Source organism: Vicugna pacos, chromosome 13 (assembly GCF_048564905.1).
Source record: "Vicugna pacos chromosome 13, VicPac4, whole genome shotgun sequence".
Lineage (NCBI taxonomy): Eukaryota > Metazoa > Chordata > Mammalia > Artiodactyla > Camelidae > Vicugna > Vicugna pacos.
In genome coordinates, this window is record NC_132999.1 from 45,463,933 (window position 1) to 45,489,606 (window position 25,674).

The 25,674-nt window shown below is 53.8% G+C and overlaps 1 protein-coding gene and 1 long non-coding RNA gene across 2 annotated transcripts; one reads left to right on the forward strand and one right to left on the reverse strand.

Moving 5' to 3' along the window:
* Positions 1–5,391: 5,391 nt before the first annotated feature.
* On the reverse strand, positions 5,392–15,354 carry TINAGL1 (tubulointerstitial nephritis antigen like 1). The gene is made up of 12 exons (XM_006196904.4): positions 15,247–15,354; positions 14,420–14,734; positions 13,408–13,471; positions 9,526–9,618; positions 9,197–9,311; positions 7,979–8,102; positions 7,742–7,892; positions 7,419–7,608; positions 7,264–7,309; positions 6,878–7,001; positions 6,018–6,063; positions 5,392–5,911 (listed from the first exon to the last, which is right to left on the reverse strand). Exons 2-12 carry the CDS (start codon positions 14,724–14,726, stop codon positions 5,771–5,773), a joined length of 1,401 nt encoding a protein of 466 aa, XP_006196966.1. The 5' UTR covers positions 14,727–14,734; positions 15,247–15,354; the 3' UTR covers positions 5,392–5,770.
* Positions 15,355–15,454: 100 nt separating this feature from the next.
* On the forward strand, positions 15,455–18,825 carry LOC116282957 (uncharacterized). The gene is made up of 3 exons (XR_012079345.1): positions 15,455–15,578; positions 16,196–16,288; positions 18,803–18,825. It is a non-coding gene; the product is annotated as an uncharacterized lncRNA (long non-coding RNA).
* Positions 18,826–25,674: the final 6,849 nt, after the last annotated feature.

The following is a 25,674-nucleotide window of genomic DNA, read 5'->3' on the forward strand; positions in this document are numbered from 1 at the left end:
CACGACTCCCTCTTCTGACATTCCTGGCTCATTCTTGTGTCTGTCTAGTTCCAAAGGCATTTGAGGCTGAGACCCTGGGTTAATGGCCCCAGGCTAGGACAGCTACCACATCCAGGACTCCAGAGCACCATCCTGCCTCGCGGGAAGAAAATACACAAAGCTCATCAACACCACTCACCTTGTCTTAACACAGGCTCAGCTTGGCCACTGGTCCGACGGCCAGAATGGCCTCTCCCTGAGCACATTCAGCATCTCAGGGTCACGGAGACATCTTTGTCTGAGGACACTTTATCACCTTAGATGGGTCAATACTCTCACCTAGTGCCTGTCAGCTTCTGCAGGACCGAGAGTCAGCCTGGCCCTTTAAGGTGACTTTGCATATCTCTGTTCTGATTCATTACCAATTTCTTCAGTCTGATTCTCAGTGGGCCCAGCTTGCTTCCCTTATTTCCTCATGCTTCAGGAAATTTTTAATCCTGACCAGCTCCCACACAGAGATAGCAGAGATCACTGTTCCCAATTTACAGGCTGGGAAATTGAGATTCAGAGTGGAGAGCTTCAGGTAGTCCAGCAGAGACTGGGTTTGTCCAGCTCTGAGTTACAGACTTTCAGGGTGAGGTTGTGTGTGCTGGGCGGATACGAGGCGTTCTGAATGGAAGACAGAGCCACAGGTGAGGGGAACCTCAAAGCCCTCTCTTGGCCAGGCTTGGGCGCAACCTCTGGGTGAGAGGTGCAGAGTGGGAGTTGGCCCTTGGAGTCCAACAAACTGAGATCCCCTTCCAGTTCTTCCCTTTTCTGCTTGTCCTCTTGGGCTGGTCCCCAGGCCTCACAGGGCAGTTATGAGGACTCACACAGGGAAGGTCTGTGACACCCACAGTGCTCAGTTTCAGGAGTCAGCCCGGGTCCCTTCTCTTCCCTTCTCTGGGCTGTGGCAGGTGGGGTGTAGATTCAGCCAGCAGGGGTCGCTGCTGCCAAGGTTGACCCTGCCTCTGGGGTGCATTCATTCATTCACTCATTCTTCCTCTCTCCCTGCAAACGGCTCCTGTGTTTCTTCCCTGCCAGGTAGTTTTTGAGGCAATAATGACTGCAGAGAGGGTGAGGCCCAGCCCAGTTCTCAAGTAGCCTGCAGTCAGGAAGGGATACCATGGTGAAGAAGTGAATAGACAGGAGCTCAGAGGATGGAAAACAACCGTACAGAGTCAGAAAGCTTCTCAGAGGAGGAGGCTTTTGAACTTGGCTTTACATGATGAGCAGTGATTTGGCTCCTACTCTGCAGACCCTGACACCTCCCTGCAGTTCCAAGCCAAGGCCACCTGAGTGTTCATAATCGCCATCACTCCCCCTCCCTCCAGGTCACCAGCTTCTGTGAGCCCCAAACTTCAGGTCCTGGTCAGCTGCTCAGAGTTGGAGGCCAAAGAGGCTGCTTGGGTACAAAGTGAAGAGTGTGCACCTGGATGTAGGTTTGGAAAGCCCAGGCTTTGGAGCCTGACAACTGAGGCTCCCTACCACTTCCTAGTAATGTATCCTTAAGGCAAGTCACTTCACTTTCCCCACTCCCACTCCAACCTCAGTTTCCTCCCTGTAAAATGGGCATAATAACAGTCCTTAACTAGATTGTATTTCTTCGGTGTGGTTCCCTTGGTACCCATCTCTCTGATCCATAAACTGGCATATTCTGTTAACCATCTCATTCCATCCCATGGGGGGGCCATGCTATTCCCCCTGGAACAGGGAGCAGGACGCTATCCTGGAAGCCCTGCCCAGACTCAGCCTTGCTTTACTTTGGGAAGACCACCTCAGGTAATAGTGTCAGAGCCACAGAATTTTCACGAAATGGGTGGAATTCTAGAAAAGTTATCTTCCAAGTCTCAGGAGTGAGTCACCAGGGAGAAGCTGGGGGAGAAGCCCTCAATCTTTTACCTGCAAAGGGCATCTCTCTGGGTTGATTTACAAATTCAGTGGTAGGCAGTGTGGGCTGTATCCAGTTCCACCACTTATCAGCTATGTGACCTGACAGATTCAGGCTTCCCTGAGCCGCTCGCTCCTTATCTGTCAAATGGTGGTTATAGTAGCCCCCAGCTGTTGTGGACTGTCTCTGTCATCTGTTCAACAGCCCTCTCCTTCCATGGGATCTCCTTCTCCTCCAAATGCTGGTTCATCCAGGGCTGTCATGGCTTCCCTGAGCCTGTCCATTGGCCATAGGTGACTGGCCCACAGGTGGACACCTGACTAGAGCCAAGCCAGACAGAAGCCTTCCTTGTCCTGCTCTGTTTCTTTTTGAGTCAAAATTGAGAAGAAAAAAAAAGGCTGTGAAAATATGAGAGACTCAGGACTTGTCATTGGCCAAATGTCCTCCCTCATGACAGAATTAGTGGAGAGATACTGAGAGAGTCAGTCCTGGTAGAAATTGGATCAGTTCTGGCTGTGCCTAGGCCCAGGAGCCCTGCTAACAATCTGGAAGCTCACCCTTCCCTTAGCTTCTCAGAGTCGCCTCACTGGTTGGTATTGGTTTCTAAAGATACACTTTCTCACAGGGTTGTATTTAGGATCGAAAGTGTGTGAAGCGCTGAGCCCAGAGCCTGGCATGCTGCAGGCTCAGGAGGCATCAATTCCTTTCCCTTAACAGGCACCAGGCAAGGACGGGGTTTGGCAAGATACCAGAAAGATGTGAGGCATTAGCAGTAGTGAAGTGATGTAACTCAGCAGCTCCTGGCAAACGAAAGTCAGGCATCTTGGGACCCCGCAGAGCTCCACAGAAGACCAGAATAAATGCCCAAGTGCAACAGTTCATCCATAGGAAAAGGATGGGACTAAGAAAAAAACTCCTGTCCACATCTTTGTGGGAGGAAAAGTTGTCCCTCTGTGCCAGGGATGTCTGCTGGAGTCCTTGGAGGTCCAGATGGACACCAGGAAAGACTTTCCAGAGAGGGACATTTAAGCTGGGTTTTAAAGGATGAATAAGAGTCTGACAAACAGGAAAAGGGTTTGGAAAGGGACACTAGACTATCACTACTAAATCTATTAATACGAAGCTCATCAGTATGAAGATTCAGACAGCCTGGGTTTGAATCCTGCCACAACAAACCTTCAGACTCTTCTATGCTTCCATTTCTTACCTCCAAAATAATGAAATGGGGAGTTGCTCATTTTTTTAGTATTAAATGAAATAATATATGTGAAGCACTCAGAACAACGTGCTGGCAGAAAGCTGTGGTTAAGCACTAAATAAATGTTTAGCTCATTATGAGAAGCTGTTACATTGTCAAGGCCAACCCCCTTTAAAAGATTAGAGTTGTTACCATTTATTGAGCCCTTAGTAAGTTCCAAGCATGGTGCTAAATGCTTGGCATGCTTTGTCTCTTTTGATCCTCCCAACAACTACAGAAGATGTACTAGTATCCTCATTAAAGATGGAAAAACAGAGGCTCTGAGAGATCAAGATTACATAGCCAGTGTGGAATTGAGCAGGTGCAAACCCAGGTTTGTCTAAGGACCCATGGCCTTGCCCCAGATAGAGTAAAGGACTAGCCTCAGGACACAGAGCAAGGTTCTGGGGCGCCAGGATTTCTTTACGGACAGACTCAAGGGCAGTAATCTGATTGCGGGCCCTTGGTTTGTCTCCCTGTTTAGGACAACGCGTCCAGTGCAAACATCAGAGAAGTAGAGGTGGCTGATGGAGGTTACTGAGGGATCCGCCAAGCCCTCTCCTCTCCAGGGCGGACCTCGCGGGCCTTGGGCTCCCTGGCCCGGGAACAGGGGTAGGGAAGCGCTGCGTCCACCCCCCTGCAGGATCAGGCCTCCAGCAGGGCTGGCAAAGCCGGAGCCTCGAGACCGGGCCACGCCCCTCTTCCCCTCCCTTTCCTAACCCCCACTGCTTCCGCCAAAGATCCTTGCAGAAAATTCCAGCCTCGCCCCTGGAGCGGGGCTTTTCCAGCTGGGTGGGAGCAGCCGGGCGTGTCCTGGCGGCGGAGGCTGCGGAGGGGGCGTTGAGCCGACAGACCCGCTGCCGCTGCTGCTCGGGACTCCCTGTCCGTCACCGTCCCCAGGGCCCCCGGCCGGCCTTGGCTCCTTGGGGACGGGCGGGACGGCCAGGGAAGCCCGGCTCGGGCTCGGGCTCGGGACGTCCTAGCAAACAGGAAGTGAAACAAAGGCGGTCGCTTTTCGGTCGCCCACATTCCTTTCAGGTGATGCCCAAACGGTCGGCGGGGGACTCGGCTGGCCCTTAGGGACTGCTTCCCCTCAGTGATTCCAGCTCCCCTTGCCTTCCCGATCAGCTAGGGGTGGGGACAAGGAGGAAATTCTTGCCATGGGAGGTCCCATCCTCAGGCGTAGTCTCTCTGGGCTCCTGGAAAAGCAGCGCACCGAACTGACATCTGTGCCTGAAGAGATGGGCTGGGGCTACAGTCTTAGGAGGGAAGTGGAGGGTCATGTTAACTCAAGCATTCCACAAACTAACGCCACCTTATCGAGTGTACAAATGTGGGTACCAGGACCCACCAATGAATCAGGCCCAGTCCCTACCCTCAAGGAAGGATAAGTGAAACACTGGATGGAAGGGCAGGGTGCAGATGAGTTCAGGGAGGGGGTGTCTAAAACATGCTAAATGAGGTTGGGGTAGTCTGGGGACGCATGCATAGCGTCCCTTGCATAGCACCGCAGTTACTCTGCACCAGTACTGCCTGATTGAAGGAACCCTGGCTTTGAAATAGCAGTGGGACAGGGGTGGAAAAGCATCTAGATTGGGAGGACCGCAGAAGCAAATGCCCAGTGGTCTGTATGTGTACTGGACATTGGGGAGCAATGAAGAATCTGGAGTTGCCTGGGCCCTGGGTGAAGAAGCTGGCGAGAAGGCCAGTGAGGTGGGTCCTGATGGCCTTGAAAGCCAGGCTGAAGCCTGGGCTTATTCTGCTGGCACTGGGAACCTGGGGAAGTGAGGTAGGGAGACGGCTCAGAGAGGCAGACCCAGCCTGGTCTAGGGGCAGGGGAAAGAGAGGGGGGCCCCTTCGCCTGGGTGGCTTGAAGAGGCTGATCTGCAGAGACAGAGGTTCCAGCTTCTGTGGGACTGTGCCCCCCTTGCCTGCTGGGCACTGGCGCCAGTACTGCTGATTGGTGGGTTGGACTACCCCCCTCAGGCAGCGCTGACTCAGCGTCTGAGACGTGGTTCCCACGGGCCCAGGTCTCTCTGGGGGCCAAAGGCCATGCCATCCGTGCCCCACCTCCAAGCGGGTCAGTGTCCGGAGTCATTGACAGGGCTACATGGAGGCTAAGATTTTTAGTCCACCCACCCCTGCCACCCAGCAAGGCCTCAGGCAGTCCTTTCTGCTGTCTAAGCATATGCCACCTCAACTCTGGCCTCACTTTCCACGCCTGGAAGTTATGAGAATACCAGAGTTATCAATACTTTGTTTTTATTTTAAAACAGTGAAAAGAAAAATAAATATCTTTGAAGAATAAGACTACAGGGGTGGAGCGGGGAAGTGGGGCCAGAGACTTGGGAGTGCCCTGGCTTCGATGGTCTTGCGTGGGGGTGCCGGGGCCTGGGATGTGCCGGCCCGCTCCTCCCCAGCCAGGCCTTGCCCGGTCCCTGCTGGGAGGTCTGGGGGCTCCGCCAGCCTCGCCGCCCGTGGCTCCCAGGCCGGGCGCTGCGTCAGCGGAACCTGAGCGGGGATTAGACCCCTGGCGCCCGCCTGCGCCCCGGAGCTCCGTCGGGCAGGCGGGGCCGGGGGCTGCCGCCCCACAGGGGGCTCTTCCCGGCGTGGTGCCCGCGGCCTCAGTGGTGACCCATGTCCTCCATTCCCACGCGGCCCCAGACGCCCAGCACAAAGCTCTCGATGTCGCACTCGTTGGCGCCGCGCACGATGCGGAAGTGGCCCCTCTCGCCCCAGGCTGGGCCCCACGAGTTGGCCGCCGTCTGGGAATGAGGAAGGGCCGTGAGGAGGGGAATGGGAGTCGGGGAGGAGGAGAGGAGGGCGGGGGAAGATGACTGTGGCCGCGGGGCACGCGGTGCAGGGACTCACCCAGTATTTGAGCGTCCTTCCATCCGGCAGTGTCTCCTCTCCCCACCTGTGGGGCAGAGCCGGAGGCGGAAGGGCGCTGATTCACCTGCTTTCAGGAGCTCCGACCCAACCCGGGGGCCTTCCCTAATCAGGCCCCTGTTGCCTTTGGTGATTTGGGTACACCCTCAGGACTTGGGCAGGTCTTTGTCCTTCTCTGAACCTTCCTCAGTCTCCACATGTCTACGCCAGTGTACCTGCGCCCAGTGTGGGAAAGGCACCGAGACAACTGGAGGGAGTGAGCAGAAACGGAGGGAACCGGGGCCTCGACCCTCCAGAGAACTACAGGGGAGCAGTTCTCTGGGACCCCACACATCTGCCTGCCCTCCCTCCTCATCTGGGGAGCCAGGGAGGAGGTGGGGTGCCAAGGACAAGAAGGAAGAGACTCAGAGAATGTGAGTACCTTAGAGATCCCAAACTCCCTCTGCAAAGTACATTTCCTTGGTTGGACAATTGAAATAAACGATTCTAGCATCTCCTGTTATATCAGCTGGGGAAACAGACGGCTTGGGGATTGAGTCCGAGAGTCAGGCAGAGTTGGAACAGGTGCTGAGCAGGGGAGAGGTTGAGCAACTCTTGGATTCTTGTCTGTATTTCATCGGAGTTACTTTATCCCAGTGTGTGAGGAAGGAACAGTTCGTAGAACACCTTAAAAGGCCCCTAAGCTTGGTGTGACTCAGGGCAAGTCCCTCCTTATTTCCAATGTAAGCTTCCACCTCTTTGAAATGGAGCTTTGCAGAGAGATGGTGAGGATTCAAGGCAGTCTCAGAGCCTCCAGTGCAAACTCTGCTACCCCCAACCCCCCTGCCCATCAAGCCCCTCACCCTGTGATCTTGACCGAGTGGGTCCCATGCCGACGATATCGTTCGGGCCTCCCAAGGCTCACTGGTGTGTGGCTGTAGATGCCGCTCTGGTACAGGAAGAAGTCCTCGTGCACCTCCATGAGGGCTGTGGGCAAAGGTCAAAGCACGGCTGGCTCAGCCCATCAGCACAGGCACTGATGCCGAGCCTGGAGATGCCCTAGGGCCTCTTGGCACCAAGGCTCTAAGTATCCGCTCCAGGTGTTGCCCGTGAGGAGCGGACATGGTCTCCCCAACTCCTGGCCCTGATGGACTTGCTGTTCAATGCTGTCCAGACCACTTGTGCTGCTGTGCCCAGTCTCAAGCAGACACAGCTTCTGTAGCCAGGGGGCAGGATGAGGGGTGTTTACCTTGGACAGGGCCATTCTCCATCAGCTCCTTCATGATCTCCTTCTCCTGGAGAGCAAGGGGGTGAGGAGGAGAGTACTCGTCAGGGGTGAGTCTGAAGCCTTTGGCCAACCTTCCTCTCTCCTGCCTTTGCCCTCTCACCCAAGTGCAGACTTACATTGGAGCCGAGGCGGTAGGCAGGAGTGACCTGGTAGATGTCGTTGGCGTGGACATGGCTATTGGGGCAGCGGGCAGTGGCCTGGCGCTTGCCCCGACCCATGGCCCGACTGTGCATCATGCAGCGAGGTGAGGGGCCAGCGTCGTCCTGCTCATGGCCCGAGAACGGGTAGCAATGGTCAGACACAACCCTAAAAGGGCAGCAGGAGGGAGTGGGGACAGAGTGAGCACAGGGCAGCCTGGCCCAGACCCTTCCTGCAGCCCCTCGCATCCCAAGGCAGCAGCCTCATGCCCTCTTCCCTGCCCATGCCCTCTGCTGCTCACCCTCTACGTCGCAGGAACCACCAGGCACCATCGAGACGCCCACCGCGGCAACCCTGCTGGTTGTGCGTGTCACAAGACAGCAGGTTCTGGGGTGACAGGACAGGTGTCATGTGCCCCAGAGAATGGATTGAGACTCGATCGGATGCCACGGCTGGTGGGAGGAGGGAGAGGGGCTGTCAGGGAGCTCAGGCCTTGGTCCTCCTTTCCCACCTTGCCAGCCCCTGCCCTCAGATGTACCTGCTGTGGAGAAGGCCCAGGAGCCTGCACAGTTGCCTTGGTCGAGAGGGTCGTGGATCAGGTTGGGCCACTTCTCAGAGGCCTCAAAGGCTGTGGGCAGCACCTCCCCTGGGCCCAGCACTGTCTGCAAAGCAGAGGTCACTCTGTCTGCCTCTTGCCTCTGCCCCAGCCTGCCCTAGGGGGCCCTAGGCATCGGAGGTCTCCCAAGCGTCCGGGGCCTTCCTCAGTTTGATCTTGAGCCCTCCTGCTGCTGAGACATTCCAACAACCTCCAGGTGGACTGGAGAGGAAGGCCCAAGCCCCATCTCATGCCTCCCTAGTGTCAGGTGGAGGGTGGCTAGTCCTGTTTTATAGGTGCAGCAACTGAAGCCAAGAACAGGAAAGTGGCCAGGCCAGGGCCACCCCGATTTCCTTCCTCAGCCCCCGCCTCTTTCCTCCTCTGCACCTTCTGATCTGCCACATCCTTCTTCCCACCAGGACCTTGGGCTTCAGGCCCCAAAGGGCAGTGGAGGCAATAAGCAGTAAGGTCTCGTGACCGGGCAGGCTGCCAAGGCAAACAGCAGGAGGCAGAAATAGCCAGAGGCCCAGGGGAGTAAGGGCAGGGGCAGGGTCTGGTCACCCTAGCCTTGAAGTGAACTCCCTCAGCAGAGAGGGTACTCCGGCCAGCCACCGCCTCCTCCCTGCCTGCCACTGCCTCCAGCATGTGCTCCAGCCCTGTCCCGCTGAAGCTCCCTTTCCTCACCCTTTGACTGTTCTGGGTCTGGTTCCCATTTCTCCCTCTAGAAAGTCCCACTGGTGGGGAGAAGCCTCCTCTTCCCTTGGGGTTCCGCTGAGACAGCATTTGTTTCCGAGAATTGCTGCTCTCTGGCCAAAGCCAGAGGAGTGTCTGTCCCTCCTTTCCCAAAATACCAAGGTGACCTCCTGGCCCTTTGGGCCCTGACCCAGCCATACTGGGACCAATGACATTTTTCCCAAGCTAGGGAGGCCAGGGAGGGACAGATGCTGGGACCACAAAACTCAGACTCTGAGCATCAGTTCTTGCATTGCAGTACATCTGGTTATAAGCAGAAACCCAAGGCCCAGAGAAGGGGAGTGACTTGTCCAGGGACACACAGCTTATTGATGGAGGATGGGCCTAGGCCCTTGAAGAAACAAGGCACAGGGTGCCAGGGTCCCAGGCCAAGAAGAGATGGCAGGATTGTGGCCGGGGTGGACTTACATGAATCTCATTCATATTGGTGACGGAGGAAGATGGGCGAATGGTGCCTAGACGGTAGCTAATGCCCTCATCCAGGGTCATGCCCCAGAAGGCACTGTGGTTCCCAGCCCGCCACCTGAAAGAGAGGGGATGGCAGTCACAGACCTGCCAAGGCTGGGGATCCTAGAGGTCTGCACATGGGGGTGGGAGAGATGCCTCCTGGCTAAGTGTACACATGAATAAGATCTGAGTGTGGGTGTGTCTGGCAAGACATGCACCTCGGGCAGAATGCGTGTGTATGTGCGTGCATGTGCCTGTGTGCCCACTGGGGCACTTTTAGGGCCTCTCACCCGTAGTTGCCCTGGTTGATGGCCTTGATCATGTCTTGGTCCACCAGGCATGGCTCCTGGTCACACTCCCACTGCCCTTTCTCCTGGCAGGTGCTGGAGGAACAGGAGGAAAGGAAGAGGTGAGGCAGAGCTGGGCATCCTCTGAAGGGAGGAGGCCTCAGAGGTCAACAGGGGCCTGAAATTCTGCATCAGCGCCTATGGAAGTAGGGCCCCTAGATGATCCCATCCAGCCTGGTGGCTTTAAATGTTAACTTCAGGTTCACAATTCTCAAGTTTGTATCTGCTTCTCAGATCTCTCCCTAAACTGCAGATTCAAGAATCTTGCTGCTACCCAACATCACCACCGGGGTGTCTAGCGAGTCACACTTACCATATCCCAAACAAATTTCTGCTCTCCCCTACTCTCACAGGCCTCAAAAACCATTTCATCCTTCCTGGAGCGCAGCCCAAAAGCCTGGGAGGCACCCTTGACTCTTTCTCTCATGTGCTGACCCAATTCACTGGCAAATCCTGTTGACGCTACCTTAAAAACACAACCAGAATCCAAACCACATCTCATTCTTTCCTGCAGCCACTGTGGTCCAATCACCTTTCACCTGGATTATGCTGCAGCCTCCTCACTGCTCTCCCCAGTTCTGCCCCATGCCCCACCCCAACTTCAGTATATTTTTAATACAGCTGCCTAAGCGATCCTGTTAAACCCAAATCATATCTGGCCATTCCACTGCCTGAAGCCCGCCACTGGCTTCACATCACGGAATAAGGAGCCAAAGTCCTTCCAGTGCCAACAAGGCCCCACATGATCTGTCCTCCTGTTTCCTCTCTGCCCTCCTCTTCCAAGTCCTGGTTCCTGAAGCCCCAGCCTGGCTGGTCCCCTGACTGTTGACACCAGCCGTATTCCTGCCCCCAGGCCTTTGAGCTGTTTTTCCTCCAACATCCTCATGGCCCACTCTCACTTATTCCAAGTCTTTATTTAAATGTCACCTTCTCAGGGTGTCCTACCCCGGCCCTATCTCAACATCCTCTGCCCTTCGTACCCTGTGTCCCTGTTTTATTTTCTCCTCAGCCTGTCCCGATAGTGTATCTGACATATTACATATTTAGTTATTTATATTTTATACCTGTTTCCTCATAGACTCTAAGGTCCTTGAGGGCAGATAGTGTTTGACATCTTCAGAGCCTAGAAAACAAAACCTCGCACATCGTTGGTAACTAATAAATATTTGTTGAGTGAGTGAGTGAATGAATGAATGAATGAGGCAATATAGTGAAGTGACTGAGAGCATGAATTCTGAAACTCAAATCCTGAGTTCCGATCCTAGCTGACTAGTCATGTGACTTTAGGTAAGTTATTTGAAGCTCTCCCTCAATGCTGTTGTCTGTAAAAAGAGGATAATAATAGTACCACTTTCTAGGGATTAAATGGCAAGCTTGTAAAGGATTTAGCACAGGGCCTGGTCCACGTTATGTGCTCAAGAATTGTTAGCTACCTGGGGAGAGGGTATAGCTTGGCGGTAGAGGGCGTGTTTAGTATGTATGAGGTCCTGGGTTCAATCCCCAGGACCTCCATTAAATAAATAAACCTAATTCTACGTCCTACCAAAAAATAAATTAACAAAAGTTGCTATCTACCATTCTTGTTCTCATTACAAGAACTCCAACTCCAACTCCAATTCCCTGCCTCCTTGAGTTTCAGACTGGTATTCAACTAGTCTCCTGACATCTCTGGGTGTGTGAAAGGCATTGCAAATGCCAAATGGCCAAGACTGCCTTCTGCCAAACTTGTTCCTCTCGTAACATCCTCAACCCAGAAGATAGCCCCCTGATCTACCCAGTTGTTCAAGCCAGAACGCTTCACCCCTCCACTACCATCATCCTATTCTAGTCCCTCATCATTCCTCATCTGGACCATGGCAGTGGCTTCCTAACCAGGCTCCCTGCCACTTTCTGATTCCCTCCCCCTAGTACTCACACCCCTCTCTTACTGCCACAGAGATCTTTGAGCAACACAGATCAGACTCTGTGATCTCTAAGTGGCTTCCCACGACACTTAGAACAAAATACAAAATCCTTGGCACAGCTTATAAGACCCATGGGACATGGCCTGCACCTCCTCCGGGACTCTCTCCCCATTTCACAGCTCCAGCTGCAGTGAGCTGGGTCCCACCTCCTGGCCTTTCCACAGCCATTTCCCCCATGTTCCCTCCTCCTGGGCCTGGGCCACTCATGCTCTCATCTGCCTGGTATCCACATAAATGTCCCTTCTTGAGTGGCCTCCCCTCGCCCCCATACCACTCGAAACTAGGATCTCCTCTCTCTTTTCCCCATCACACTTGGAACGGGTTTAGACTAGAGGCTCCAGTGTGGGGACAAAGATGTCTGCCATGGTTTGACTGCATCTCCTTGGCCCAGCACAGCGCCCAGCACATAGTCGGGCTCTAATAAATAGGAGTTGACTGCACAGTTGAATTCTGTAAATTCTATGATGCTTTTACAGCTCATAACTGAGCTATTACAAGATGCTAAGCTGCGTCCTTCTACACCCTCTTGAGGCTCCCGCCTCCAATGTTGCCTTTTAAGGAGCCTCAAGGGGAAGGAGACCCAGTATGGCTGGGCTCTCCAGCCCCGGGAGCTGCGGGGCACCTTTAGGGAGAGCAGAGGAGACTGCAGGGGGGCAGGGAGGCTCTCCCTGGCCTTGCCTTCCCCCTCTGACTCTCAGAGCTTCCGAAGCATCCCTGGAGGGCTCACACAGCCTGGAATGCCCCCAGACACAGCCCCCTACCCTCCCTCAGGTGTCAGTTGCGGGGAACACAGCCAGAGCTGGCCTGGGAGGGCAATGGGTTGGTCAGTCCTTTCTTGCCACCTCCCTCTTTGCCCCCAGGGCTGCTCAAGCAGGTCTAGGCAGGGTTGGTGGCAGCAGGTCCCAGCATTCCAGAGGGGGCCTGGGTGGCCAGGCCTCAGGGAAGGGAATGGGAAAGAGTGTTAACTCCTCAACATCCAGAGGCATCCGATCAGTACAAGCAGAATCAGGCAGGCACGTTTCATCTTTCTAAACACAAACACAGCTCACAAACACTCAAAGCGTGCGCGCACGCGCACACACACACACACACACACATACTCTCTCACCCAGACGCACGCTGGAACGCATGAGTCCCCACTCTCCCTGTGACCCAGGCGCCCCTCACGCCAGTGAGGCAATGGAAATAGCTTGTGCGTAATGCATTCCAAAAAGTTTCCTCGTCCCTGGGGCCCTCTCAGTCCCAGGCAAAGACGGCATGGGGTGGAGTGGGTGCAGGGCCTCCTCCTCTAAGTCTTAGGGTCCCCATTATTTCCATTAAGGCATTCAAGGCTTCCCAGTTTACCTTTCTCCACCTCTCATCTCAGGCCTTAGATTAGAGTGGGGGCCACCCCTGAACCCTTCATCCTCCTTCTGGGAATGTAGGGGAGGAGGCTGGGGGAGGCCACATTCCGGGGAAGGCCCTGCTAGTCTGGCTAGCTGCCAACTCAGTCATCCCTGACCCTCATCCGGTCCAGGGCAGCGGATGTTGCAGTCAGAGGTTTCCTTCCTGGCGCCCCCTTCTTGGACTCTCCCATGACAGCGAGAAAGGTTGGGAGGGGCAGCAGCCCAACCCCAGGCAGGAGGTGCTGCACCTGGAGCCGGGCATCCATGATTGACCATGCCTGGGGACTGTTGTTGGAATCCTGGTATATAAGTCGATATGGTCCATGTGAAAATTCCCATGTTACAGATGAGGAAACTGAGGCTCAGAGAAGGGAAAGGACTTGTGCCCAACACATGAGTGACAGGCATAAGGTTTGAACCAAGTCTGTTGGCCACAAAGCCCACAAGGCAAGCCCCCTCCAAGCCCCAACACTCACCAACGGTTGCAGTTGTCCCAGTAGGTTCCCAAGACTGGATAGATGCGACCCCTGTGCATACATCCTGCGGGGATGGAAGACAAGGAGAGAAGTGGAACCAAGACCAGACACGATGGGCTGAAATGGCTGGGTCCTCAGAGGTCAGGTGTCCCGAATTCTCCCCAAAACACACATACACACACATGCACACTCACATGCACACACCAACCCTCACTGAAACTAAAGCCAAGCTATAACTTAAGACACCACCTACAGGGTCACACACCAACTGCTACTTGGGAAGTTCTCCAGTGACTCCAACCCAGATTCCTCTTGCTTCATTTGGCTGCCAGTCACAACCTTCTTTAGATCCTATGCCACTTAAATGAATTGGGGTCTGGAGATGGGGAGTGGGACGGGTATGGGGAAGCCAAGGCTCAGAGAAGGTAAGTGACTCCCTTAAGATAACACAGCGCTTTGGGATGACAACCCAGGAATGCAGTCTCATACCCACAGCCCCATGGAATTGTGGGAAGGAATTCACATGATTCTCCTGTGGGATAAGGGCAAATGGATGGTGGTCAGGGGTGAAGGCAGGAATAGACTTGACCCACCTTCCAGGTGTGCCCAGCCATCAGGGGTGGAGAATCCTGAGTAAATGTAGAGGAATTGCTAAGATGACCCTGACCAACCCCTGTGCTTTATCAGTCTGTGAGTGAGTCAGCAGGCGGGGCCAGCACCTTCCAAGTCCAGAAAATGGAGACAAGCAGGACTGGAAGAAAGGGCAGGAGGCTGCCCTTCTCCTGAGCCAACTTAAAATCCCACTGACCAAGGATCTTCTCTTTCAGGCTCACTGGAGAGATTCAGATTAGACCAGAGCAGGGACTTCCCAGAGGTTCAGAGAGTGGGGCAGTGTCTCTTTCCCAGATTCTAGAAAGCCTCCCCTGGAAATGTCAGTGCATCAGCCTTGCTCCTGAGTCTTGCTGAGTTTGGGATTGACCAAGTGACCCACCCCTGGCCGCCTGGTGCCCACCTTGGATGGGGGGAAAGGGGGGTGGCACGCCGAGGCAGAAGTCCCAGAAGTCAGGGCAGCAGTCGGAGACGGTGCGGTTGCAGAAGAGGTCACAGTAACAGGTAGCACCCAGGTAGGGCAGGGCGCAGTCATCAGCACGGCCGCGGCAGCACAGGTCCTGCTCCTGGCAGTACCGGCCACCCGCATCCCGGATGCCCCGCAGGTGCAGAGCCGGTGCTAGCTCCCGGCGCCCACGACCCCGCCGGGCACCCAGGGCCAACTTGCCAGCCAGCAGCAACAGCAGCAGCACAAGTGGACACCGCCACATGGTGCCTCCTGGGCCCAAGGAGGGCAGAGGTCAGGGGTCAGAGGCGATGGGCAGCAGAGATTCCCTGGTACCCCAGGGACTGATCTCCCAGCTACCTGGGGCTGTGAGTCCAAGGGTATCCAGCAGGGACTCTGATTCCTGCGTCCCCAGGCAGGATAGGGGCGAGGAGCCACAGCTTAGGTGCCCTGGCTTAGCGGGTAAGGGGCTTGGAAAAGAAATGGAGCCCCTCCCTGACCTGCCTGGGGACCCTCAAGGGCAGGAGGTGGGGATTGTGGCATTTTTGCTGCCCTCTACTCAACACCCATACTTTACACCCAAAGTCTCCTCCTGCCCTGGGTTCCTGCCCTCCCCCCAGCTCCATCCCTGACGAGGGTCCCTGACTTTGTGCCCTTAGGTATCCCCCTCTCTCTGTGCCCCTCTGCCCCCCTCCACTCTCCCTCTCTGGCACCTGTCTTTCCCCTTCTCTTCTCTGTTTCTTCTGTCTATACCCTCTCCCTTCTGAGCAGGGGAGCGTCCCTACCTGGTGAGGGGTGTGGGCTGAGCCCGGCTGCCTCACTCGCCTCCGCCTCCTCACTCCTGCGACCGCCGACCGCCGGACACTCAAAGTCAAGTGAGGAGCGCGGGGCGGGATCGCTTTTTGTACCGCCCCGCTGCCCGGCGCGCCGCCCCGGCCCGGCTGCCGGAGGGAGGGGCCCTGGCTCCTTCGCACCTGGAGTGGCCCCTTAACTCCGAAGCTGGAACTAGTGAGAGAGACTGTGAGCAGGTGACCAGGCTTGCTGGGTCTTCGGTGGAGGCCATTCCCTTAAGGGGCGGAACTCCAACCGAAGCAAAAAGGACTGTGGTCTGACACCGGTAAGGACTGCCCAGTGGGTTTCACTGTGGGGCTGAGGACCTCGCGCGGACAGAGGAAGGTAGAGGGCAGTGGAGCTCCGAGTTTGGGTCTTAAGTTTGGGAAATGATGGGGAAGATGTGGGTGGTAAAAATCTCTAAGCCCCTCTGTGACCCCTCAGTAATAAATACAGCCATGCACACCCCTCTTCTCAGTGCCCCCCAGGCTTGGAGCCGCCCCAAGCCGCCTCCGTTCCCAGGAATGACTGGAATCTGGAGGAGGACGGTTTAGGACCCTGCAGAGGCCTGGGGCGGCTCATCCTCCCAAGGGGGTGGGGTGGGTGTGGTGTGAGGGTACCTCCCGGCTCTGAGACCCCTCTTTGGGCCTGCCCTCCCGAGTCTGCCTGGGCACCCTGCCAAATACTGCCCCTGGGGTCCTGCTTGGCACCTGTCACCCTTCAGGGTCCAAAGGCAAGAGCCCTGCCAGTTGGCGCCCCCTGCAGAGCTCCCCCTCTTCCTGCCCCAGGCATAAACCCTTCCTTTGCCCAGGCTGGCCTGAGCCCCAGACAATGGGGCTTCTGTCCCGCTAGGCCTGCCGTCACCTTTTACCTCAGATTGCACAATCCCCTCTCTACCAACAGGTTGGGTCCCCAGCCAGAGGACTCTAACAGCAGGAAGATGAAAGAGACTCCACCTGGACAGATTCCCCCCATCCCGGGGCCTGAACTTCACAGGTGGGGGTGGGGGAAGCTTCAAGCACTGGGGATTCCCTTTGCCCTCTCTCTGACCTCCCTGCCCCCCTCCCCCAGCCTTGGGGCACCCTCAGCTGGCCAGCCCCTGGGGGAGGGGAGGGACCAGGACAACGAGCATCTGTGACTGGGGTTACCCCCTGCTAGGGGGCACTGGGCAGGGAGTCACCAAGGGGATCCCGCCCAGGGCGGGGGTGTGGAGGATGGGCACTGGCGAGAACACACACAGGAGCTGGCCCATCTGCTCCCTCCAGGGTCCCTGGGGACAAGACCTAGATGAGACACTGAGGCTCAGAAGAACAGACTTGTCCAATGTCACACAGCCAGAACGCAGGCTCCCTACCTACTGCCACTCCCCTCCTTTCCCTTCAGTCACCCTTAGCCACCCACTGCAGGTCTCAACACCTTCCTGGTCAGGAAATCCCTTTTCACGTCTAACCTCCATTCATCTTACTACAATGTGGGTGCCTCCGTATTGGGTAGGAATGGAGGCTGCCTTCAGAAGAGCTCATGCCCAGAGAACCCACTTTTGTGAATTAGTCTCAGAATGGTTCTGGGGCCGGGAGCTGGAGGCTTACCCGGGGGCATCTGGCCTCTCCTTCGCCCCAGATCACCCCCTGTAGGCCACCCATGTGGGCCTGCATTGTGTGTATCTGAGAGTGAGGTGTTTCTTTCTGAGTGTGTGTCTGGATGTGCTTGTCTGTTATGTGCCTGTGTCTCACCTGGATGTTACCTCTGTGTGGTCATGGTTCTGTCTGTCTGTCTGTCTCTCTGTCTGTCAGTGTACTGTTTGCCTGTATTTATCTGTTTCTTGACTAGCGTATCGGTGTGTAGAGCTGTGTGACCCACTCTGTCTGCCTATGTACTAGGTGCCTATCTGTCTTGCTAGGTGTCTTTGTATCTGTGTGGGCGTCTGTTTGTGTCTGTTCGGGAGTTTTAGCTGTCTGCCTATCCTTGCCTGTCTGTCTGTCCATGCTTAGGAAACAGGAACACAGAGCCGGGGAAGAGAGCAGAGGCAAGAGCATGGCTCCCAGGTCCCTCGTCGTCACTGAGCTTGGTGCTGATCCGGCCCCTGTGGGACCTTGTGACTCACTGGGTCCCTGGCCAAAAAGGAGAGGGAAAGGGCAGGGCTCTGGGGGAGGGCCTGGAGCCCCACTTTCCTTTTCCATGGCCCCACCTCCTTCCTGGTGACTCATTCTTGTCCTAGGGCCTGGGGTGGAACAACAGTTGAGGTGGTGGCAGCAGGCCTTACTCTCAGAGCCCTTTGGCCTCCTGGGAGGCAGGTGGCCTGCAGCTCCGCAGTGACTCTGTCCTCCCTCACTTGTGACCCTGGGCCGACACGGCCCCTCTCTGGGCCTGGGTTTCCCATGTGTACCTGGATGCTCCATTTTGATGCTCTTTTCTTTCTACAAAGGGAGGTGAAGCTAAAAAGGGGCAGTGACATGCCCAAGGTCACACAGCAGAGAAGAGGTCCAGGCCTCCTCTCCTCTCTGCGGGAGTCCCGCGCTCCCCCCTACCCATCCCGCTTCCCCAGCTGCTCTGGGTGCTCAGAAAGGGCCATTCTCCTCTGGAAGCAGAGCAGGGCCTCCTGGAGAGACAAAGACCCATTGTGCTCTGCTCAACCCAGGTCTGCGGCCCAGGACCCACTACTCGAGTCTTGGGGACTCAAGGATTTGGATCCCAAATGGCACCCCAGTGAGGGCTGAGGGTCCCTGTGGTCAGCTGGACCTGTCCAGAGCTTGCAGCAGTGATGCCTGGAGCTGAATCCGAGATCTAGGCCAGGCCTAATGTTGTCCGTGTTGGGCCCTGTCGGGACATGTCAGGCTTCCTGGAGCCCGTTGGGCTGTGTTATCAAAGCATTGCCCCTGGGGCCGTGTGACAGAATGTGGCACTACTGGAGCATGCGGAAGCTCGTGATCGATAAGATTCGGGGCCACGTGGAAGTATGTTGTCCTGTGGAATGCTTTACTGTTTGATTTTCTCATTCATTCCACAATATTCCAATAAATATTTATTGAGCATTTACTATGTGCCAGGCTCTGTGCTAGAGGCTAAGTGTTCAAGGTTAAGCCAGACTGTTCTATTGTCTTCAAGCTAATAGGAAGACAGACAAATAAACAAGCAGACAAACATATCAATCATCATTCCACCAGGTAAAGGACTATGGAAGCAGTGCTCCTGGCTCAGGAACCTGGAGTGATGTGAAGGTCAAGGGGGTCTCAGAGAGAGGGTGACTTTTGAGTTGAGACCAAAAGACAAGAAGGAGGACCATTCCTAGAGTCCAGGGGAGGGTGTCCCAGGAAGCCGGGTCAGCATGAGCCATGGCCCTGGGGCCTGGCATAAGTTGGTCTGTTTGAGACACAGAAGGCAGCCCAGAGTGGCCGCGCTATGGTGAACGAGGGGCGCAGAGGAGCAAGATGAGGCTGGGAGGTGGGCTGGGCAGCCCATCATGCAGGACCCTCAGGCTGTAGTCTGGAGCTGGAATTGTCTCCTGAACAGGTTTAAAGAGATTTAAACGTGGCACTGAAATCATCTGATTTACACCTGCCTGCTCTGTAGAGGAGGATGACCACCAGGTAAGAGTGGATTCAGAGGGGCCTGGTAGGAGGCGGTGGTATAACCCAGGCTAGGGGTGCTGAGGCTTGAACAAGGCTGGTGGCCATGCAGATTGTGCGAAGCAGGCCTGCTGGGGACCTGTTCTGGAGGTGCAAGTGGCAGGACTTTCTGAAGGATCAGATGTGATGGGTGAGAGAGGCGAGGAATTGAGGAGGACTTCCAGGTTTCTAGCCTGGTGGGTTGAAGACAGCCGCAAAATCTCAGCTGCTTAAAAAAAAAAATCTATGCTGTTCACCTCCTCAGAGTCCAGGCAGGCTCAGGGACAGCTTGGCCAATGAGATCTACAGAGGCGTATGATGGTTTCCAGCTCAGACTGGAAAAGCAGGAGACGGACAGAGCCTGGGACACTCCTCTGTCAGAAGTTCGGCCGAGAGGAGGGGACAGTACAGTAGACTGAGCAGTCTGGGAGGAAGGAGGGGGACCAGGTGAGAGAAGGGCCAGGAAGCCAAGAGAAGAGAGTGTTTTAAGAAAGAGGGGTAGTTGCCTGTGCGGAATGCTGCCCAGAGTAAGCCGAGGACAGAGACGTGTCCACTATATTTGGCAGCAAGGACATCAGGGCAACCTTGATGGTGCAGTCTTAGTGGAAGAATGAGGACAGAAGCTGACTGGTATGGGTGGAACAGCAAATAGGAGCCAATGAACCAGAGAGAACAACCGTTGGCAACTTTTAGAAAGTCTTAATGCAAAGGGAAGCAGAGAGATGGTGCTTTGGCTAGAATGAAATAGGGTCAAGCGAGAGTTTTGTCCAAATATGAAGAATATAATACCGTGTCCCTGTGCTGATGGCCAGGAATTGGGGAGGAACTGACGGTACAGAGAGAGAGGAGATCACCCAGGATCAAAGTTCTTGACAAAGTAAGAGGGAGGGGACCCAGAGCACAGGAGGACAGAGCTGGCCTTTGATAGGGGCAGGGATAGTTGTCTGGGAGGCAGAGGAAGAGGAGGTGGATTTGTAGAACTAGCCATGCAAAGCTCAGGGAAACTCCTCGGATGGTTTCTCGTATTTTTCTATGGAGTGGAAGCAAGTTACAGCCAAAGCGAGACAGGAAAAGAGGGGGGGAGGCAGAACCCAGGATTAGATGTGAAATAGTTATCACAACCAAGCCCACTGGAGAAACAGAGTAGGATTTCCGGCAGTGCGGAGCGACCATTCGAAGTTGCTGACCGTGAATTTGTAACGACCCTGGCCTGCCAGGCTATTTGATAGTGTGTTTTCTGCCCTACAATGGCGTGTGCCAAGCATGGGCCTTTCCCAGGTAATCCAATTATCTCCATTGACAGATGAGCCAGTCAAGACTCAGAAAGACTTCCTGGCTTGCCCAAGGTCTCACAGCTGGTAGGGGCAGAGCAGGACCTTGGGCCCAACCCCTGAATGCCTCTGCAGAGGCCAAAGCTGTCCAAGGTCTAAGTAGACTATCTTACTTGGTAGTGTTCGTGGTCGCCCGTTGTGGATGCAAGTGAGGAAACGCAGAAAAGAGAAACACAGCTTTCCCTTTCCTGTAATACTTCTGTATGTTGGTGCTTGGGCCAGTTGTGTACAAAGGGCCGTGAGGGCTGCTTCTCTGTAAAGTGTATTTGCTGAATAACCACACCATTTCTCCATCTCTAGCGATAGCTAAATTGCTAGCTTCTTTCAACCCTGGTCCAGGAGTGCCGAGACATTTGGGGTTAACGGCTCCTCCCCATCTCTTAACTATCTGCCCTTCTTCGATTCAGTGTTACTTTCACTTAGAGAGCTCTCCCAGGAACACTAAGCTTGGTGTTATCACCAGCAAACATCTTAGAAAGCTGGTCTTCCACTGCCTGTTTACAGAAGTATTTCCACACCTTGCTTGTGTTTCCAGGAATTCCTCATCTTCCTGGCCAGGAATATTAACAGACAGGTCTTGAAAAGTGCAAGAGGCTTTTTCTGTGGCTGCAAGCACATTGAACACTTTTTCCTTTTAACCCCTAAGCAGTAAGTAACGAAGTCCCAAAGGTTGGGTAAAAACCAATCTGATAGAAAGAGTCACTTTTAAAAACTACATCCTCAGGGGGAAAAACTGTGATGTGACCTTAGTGGTTCTAAGGGGTTAAATGGAGCCCCATCCACCCACCCCCATCATGTCCAAGTCCTGACCTAAGACCTAGACCTGTGACTGTGACCTTATTTGGAAAAAGAGTCTTTGCAGAGAAATTAAGGATCTTGAGATGAGATCATCCTGGATATAGGGGAGTGAGGGTGGGGTGCTAAATCCACTGACAAGTGTCCTTATAAGAGACACACAGATGCATTGGAGGTGGCAGTGTGACCAAGGATGCAGAGATTAGAGTGATGTGGCCACAAGTCCACAAGTCAAGGAACCCCTGAAGCCACCAGAAGCTGGAGTAGGCAAGAAGCAGTCTCCCCTAGAGCCTCCAGAGACAGAATGACACCTTGATTTTGAACTTCTGGCCTCCAGAACTGTGAGAAAATACATTTCTATTTTAAGCAGCCAAATTTGTGGCATTTGTTACAGCAGCCACAGGAAGCTAATGCAGTGGTCCCCCATTTCTAGAGCCTGGGAGGCCTGACATCTGTGTGTCAATCAGTGTGCCAAGTTCAAGGCTGCATGCGGATGGAGCCAGCACCAAGCAGCTTGTGTTGGCAGAAGCAGAACAAACTGGCTCACACAAATCGACTTATCACAACATGGTTCAAGCTCTCATCGGCAGTGACTGAACCTACATTAAGGTTCAGAGCACAGACAGTGGCCGGATGGAGTAGGTTCAAATCCTGGCTCCACCTCTCAGTGACTCGCAAGCTTCTTATACTCTCTGGGCCTCAGTTTCTCCACAGGTTCCAATGAGGACACCGATAACAGTCCCACTTGCAGGGTGATTGTCAGACTTGATCAGTGTAAAGCCCCTGGACTTGACCATGCTGACATATCACAAGTGCGAGATGAGTGTCTGCTATTATTACAATAACCCAAATCAAAACAGGCACAAATGAGCTCAGAATAATCGAAGAGATGTAAATATGCTAATGGACAGGAGGGAAGGGGACAGGGCACAACCATGAAAGGAATGACACAGCAATTGAAGATTCAACTCCCTGGAGACCTTGAGGCCCAAGATGGCGGGAGATTTGACTCCCAGTAGACCTTGAGCTTCACTGAAATCTCACTGTAATACATTGGCATGAGAAATGACACTCCACAGGCACTGTGATCGGTCTGAGGCTGGCTATAAAAGATCAAAAAGTGGGCAGTGGCCCAGTTCTTGGGCGTCCCTGCCCCTTCCCCAAAGTAGTTAGACTGATCCTCCCACTTGTTAGCATATGAAGTTTCTAAGCCCATGAAAACTAGCAACACTGCACCTTGTGGTCGCTCTCTCTTGCCTTCTGAGACGGCCGGCATGCTATGGAGTGTGCATCTCTCTGAATAAATCTACTTTTACTCAACTGTGGCTCACTCTTGAGTTCTTTCCTGTGCAAAGCAGAAGGACCCTCACTTAGCAGGGTGCATCCCAGGACTTGCCCAAGACCTGGGACCCGACCACCTTCTGTGCCAGATTTTTTCTGTATCACTTACTCTGACATAAAGTGAGTCAAACCACTTAAAACTAGCTGAACCGAATGCAAACTTGCTCAAATCTCTTGGGTCAACCTGTACCAAAACCAGATGAAAGCAATCAAAGGGGATTAGAGCAGGTCTGGAATCTGTACACACGTTTGTACACACGAGGGGGTCTCTGTTCTCCCTGTGCGTCAGCTTAGACGGTGACAAACAGCTTGCCTCCCCCCACGTGATATGTCCCAGGGGCGAGAGTGATGCGCAGGCAGAGGGTCTGGATGCAAGTCCATGTCTAAGAGAGACCAAGACATAGTACCCCATCGGAAGCACAACCAACATCTACTAAAAGAAGCACTGAAATGGCTCAGCATAGGTCAAGCTCAAATACTAGGGCCCAACCTCATACTAATTAGGCAAGTGACGGGATATCACGCTCCAGGATCCCAAGGAATCTTCTGAAACTCAGGGGCAAGAAGTGTAGTCACTGTCCATGGGGATGTAGAAGGTCGTCAGAAGCCAAGGCCCCTCTCTCTCTGGCCCTGGGTGGGAGGAGGGGGAGGGGGAGGGGAGGTAAGTCCCTCAAGGCCAGTAGCTCAGTGAGCAGCAGGATGAGGAGAGAGAGGCCCTTGGGAGGTTGGGAGTTTCAGGTGAGAAATTCAGAGTTAGAGGCCTTCACGGAGCAGCTCATTCCAGTGATCACAAGGCGCTCTCCTAGGCATTCACTGGCTCCACCCCACCCCAGCTCTCTCCAGGGGACACCAGCAATGCATTTGTGTTACTCTGTGTCTCCTGCTGGAGCGGGCAGATGCTGGGGAGGCACCTGGGTGGGGTCCAGGGCCCGCAGTGGGGCTGGAGCCTTTAAAGTCAAGGCTGGGTGGGCAGCAGCCCCTCTGTAGCACAACCAGAAGCGGGGGAGATAAGGAGAGGCCCAGGGGAGAGTGTCCCCGGGGGCACCACATGGCTGCTGGGACACAGAGGGACAGAGAAGTTGTGCCAGTCAAGGGCCTGGGTGGGAGTCAGAGGCCCTCAGTACCGGTCCTGGCTCTGCCTCTGACATGCTGTGTGGCCTTGAACAATTCTCTGCTCTGTCTGGGCCTCACTGACCCATATCTGAAATAAGACGGAGATGTCTGTGGTCACAGAGGGCCCTGAACTCATTAAAAAAAAAAAAAAGAGCGAGAGCTCTTTCAGTTCAGCTGAATGCTCATTCCTCCGTCCCAGCCGGCACAAAGGCCAGGCGCATCTGCTACGGGCTGGGCACCTTCTGCGGGTGGGTCACCTGACGTGGGTCATCTCATTTAACACCCCACCAACCCTGAGGTATCATCACCCCCATTTCACAGATGGGAAAACTGAGTCCCAGAGACATGCTATGGCTCAGACACAGCTACCGGAGGCCCTGTCTCTAGCTCCCCTAGGGCAGAAGGGGGAATGAGGATGGAATGCCAGAGACCAGGGGTGCCATGGAGGATGTGCCTCAGAATCAACTTCTGGGGGCAAAACAAGGGAGCAGGCTCAGGCCCAGAAAGAAGCTGGGGGGATAGCACCCCATTGACTCATTTTAAAATAATCAGTTTTATTTGATTTTTCATTAATTAATACATTCTCATGGTTCCAAAAAATGTATACAAAGCCCACAGTAAAAAGTCTCACTCGACACATGTGCCTCATTTGCCCTCTTCTGACACCTCATCCCCCCGCCCCGCCTCTGCACCGGTCACCACTTTTTATTAGTATCTGAGATATTCTTGCAGAGTTAGCTGTTTTATGCAGGCACAAAAATGGAGATGTGTTCATACCACCCTTTTTACATAAAACGTAACAAGCTGCATATACTGTGCTATACCTTTCCCCACTAGTCACACGTCTTAGAGGACTTTATCAGCCAGTAGAGCTTTCTTGTCCTTTCGTTGTTGTTGTTGGTAATGGAGGTACTGGGGATTGAACCCAAGGTCTCGCTCATGATAAGCATAAGCCCCACCGCTGAGCTGTACCCCTCAACCCACCCTGTTCTTTTATCTTACAGCCTAATATTCTATTGCATAGATTGAAATAATTCATTTAAGCAATTCCCTATCAATAGACATTTGAGTCCTTTCTAGTTTTTCTTTTTTTTTTTTTTGGTATTACAGTAATGCTGCAGTAAATAACCATGTACACACACTGCTTAATACATGTACAAGTGTATTTACAGAATTAATTCCCAAAAGCGGATTGCTGGGTTGAAGGTACTGTGTTAGTTTTCTCTGGCCATATAACAAAGTACTACAAACTCAGCAGCTTAAAACAACACCCGTTTGTTAGCTAACAATCTGTAGGTCAGAAGTCCCGCATGGTGGGACTGGGTTTTCGGCTCAGGATGGAATCAAGGTATTGGCAAGACTTAGTTCTCATTTGGAGCCTCAGGGGTAAAATCTACTTCCAAGCTCACTCTTGTTGCTGATGGAATTTGCTTCTTTGTGGTCTCTGGGTTCTTGCTGGTGATCAGCAGGGGACCTCCCTTACCACCTAGAGGACACCTACCTACTCTGCCATGTGGCTTCCTCCAAATGGCATGATGAATCCTTCTCATGCTTCAAATCTCGGACATCTCCTTCTGAGACCAGCCAGAGAAAATTCTCTGCATTTAAAGGGCTCACCTGATCAAGTCCAGCCCACTCTGGGTAATCTCTCTACCTTAAAATCAACGGATTTGGTACACATCTGCAGACTTCTCTTTTGACATATAGTGGAAAATAGTCATTGAGTCCATATTTTCATCATATTTACAGATTCTGCCCACACGCAAAGGATCACACAAAGCTGAACGCCAAGGAGGCTCACCTTAGAATCCCATCTAACACAGGGGTATTTGTAATTTGGATAGATATTGCCGTCTGGTCCCCCACGGATGCTGTGCTGAAGGATCTCCCCTCCCCCAGCAGTGATGAGTGTGCCTGCTTTTCCACAGTATCACCTAAAGAATAATCCCAAACTTTCAGCTTTCTGCCAATCTGATAGAAGAAAATGGAAAGCCAATGCATTTTTAACATGTGGTTATCTTTTTATGAGTAAGGCTGAGGATTTCTTTAGAAGCTTAAAATCCATTTATATTTCTTTTTCGTTATGGCTTCAGGGTTTGAGTAATAGGAAGGTCTTTCTAACACCATAGTTAATCAGGAACCCTTCTATGTTTTCTTCTGCTGCTTTTATGGTTTCATTATTTATCCACTGGTTCTT

Excerpts from the sequence above, each read along its gene's own strand:
- TINAGL1 (XM_006196904.4), bottom strand. The coding sequence starts at position 14,726 with ATGTGGCGGTGTCCACTTGTGCTGCTGCTGTTGCTGCTGGCTGGCAAG. Across the intron at positions 13,472-14,419 it reads CCCCTTTCCCCCCATCCAAG|GATGTATGCACAGGGGTCGC; the intron begins GTGGGCACCAGG and ends CCATCCCCGCAG. Across the intron at positions 9,312-9,525 it reads ATCAACCAGGGCAACTACGG|GTGGCGGGCTGGGAACCACA; the intron begins GTGAGAGGCCCT and ends CCTCTCTTTCAG.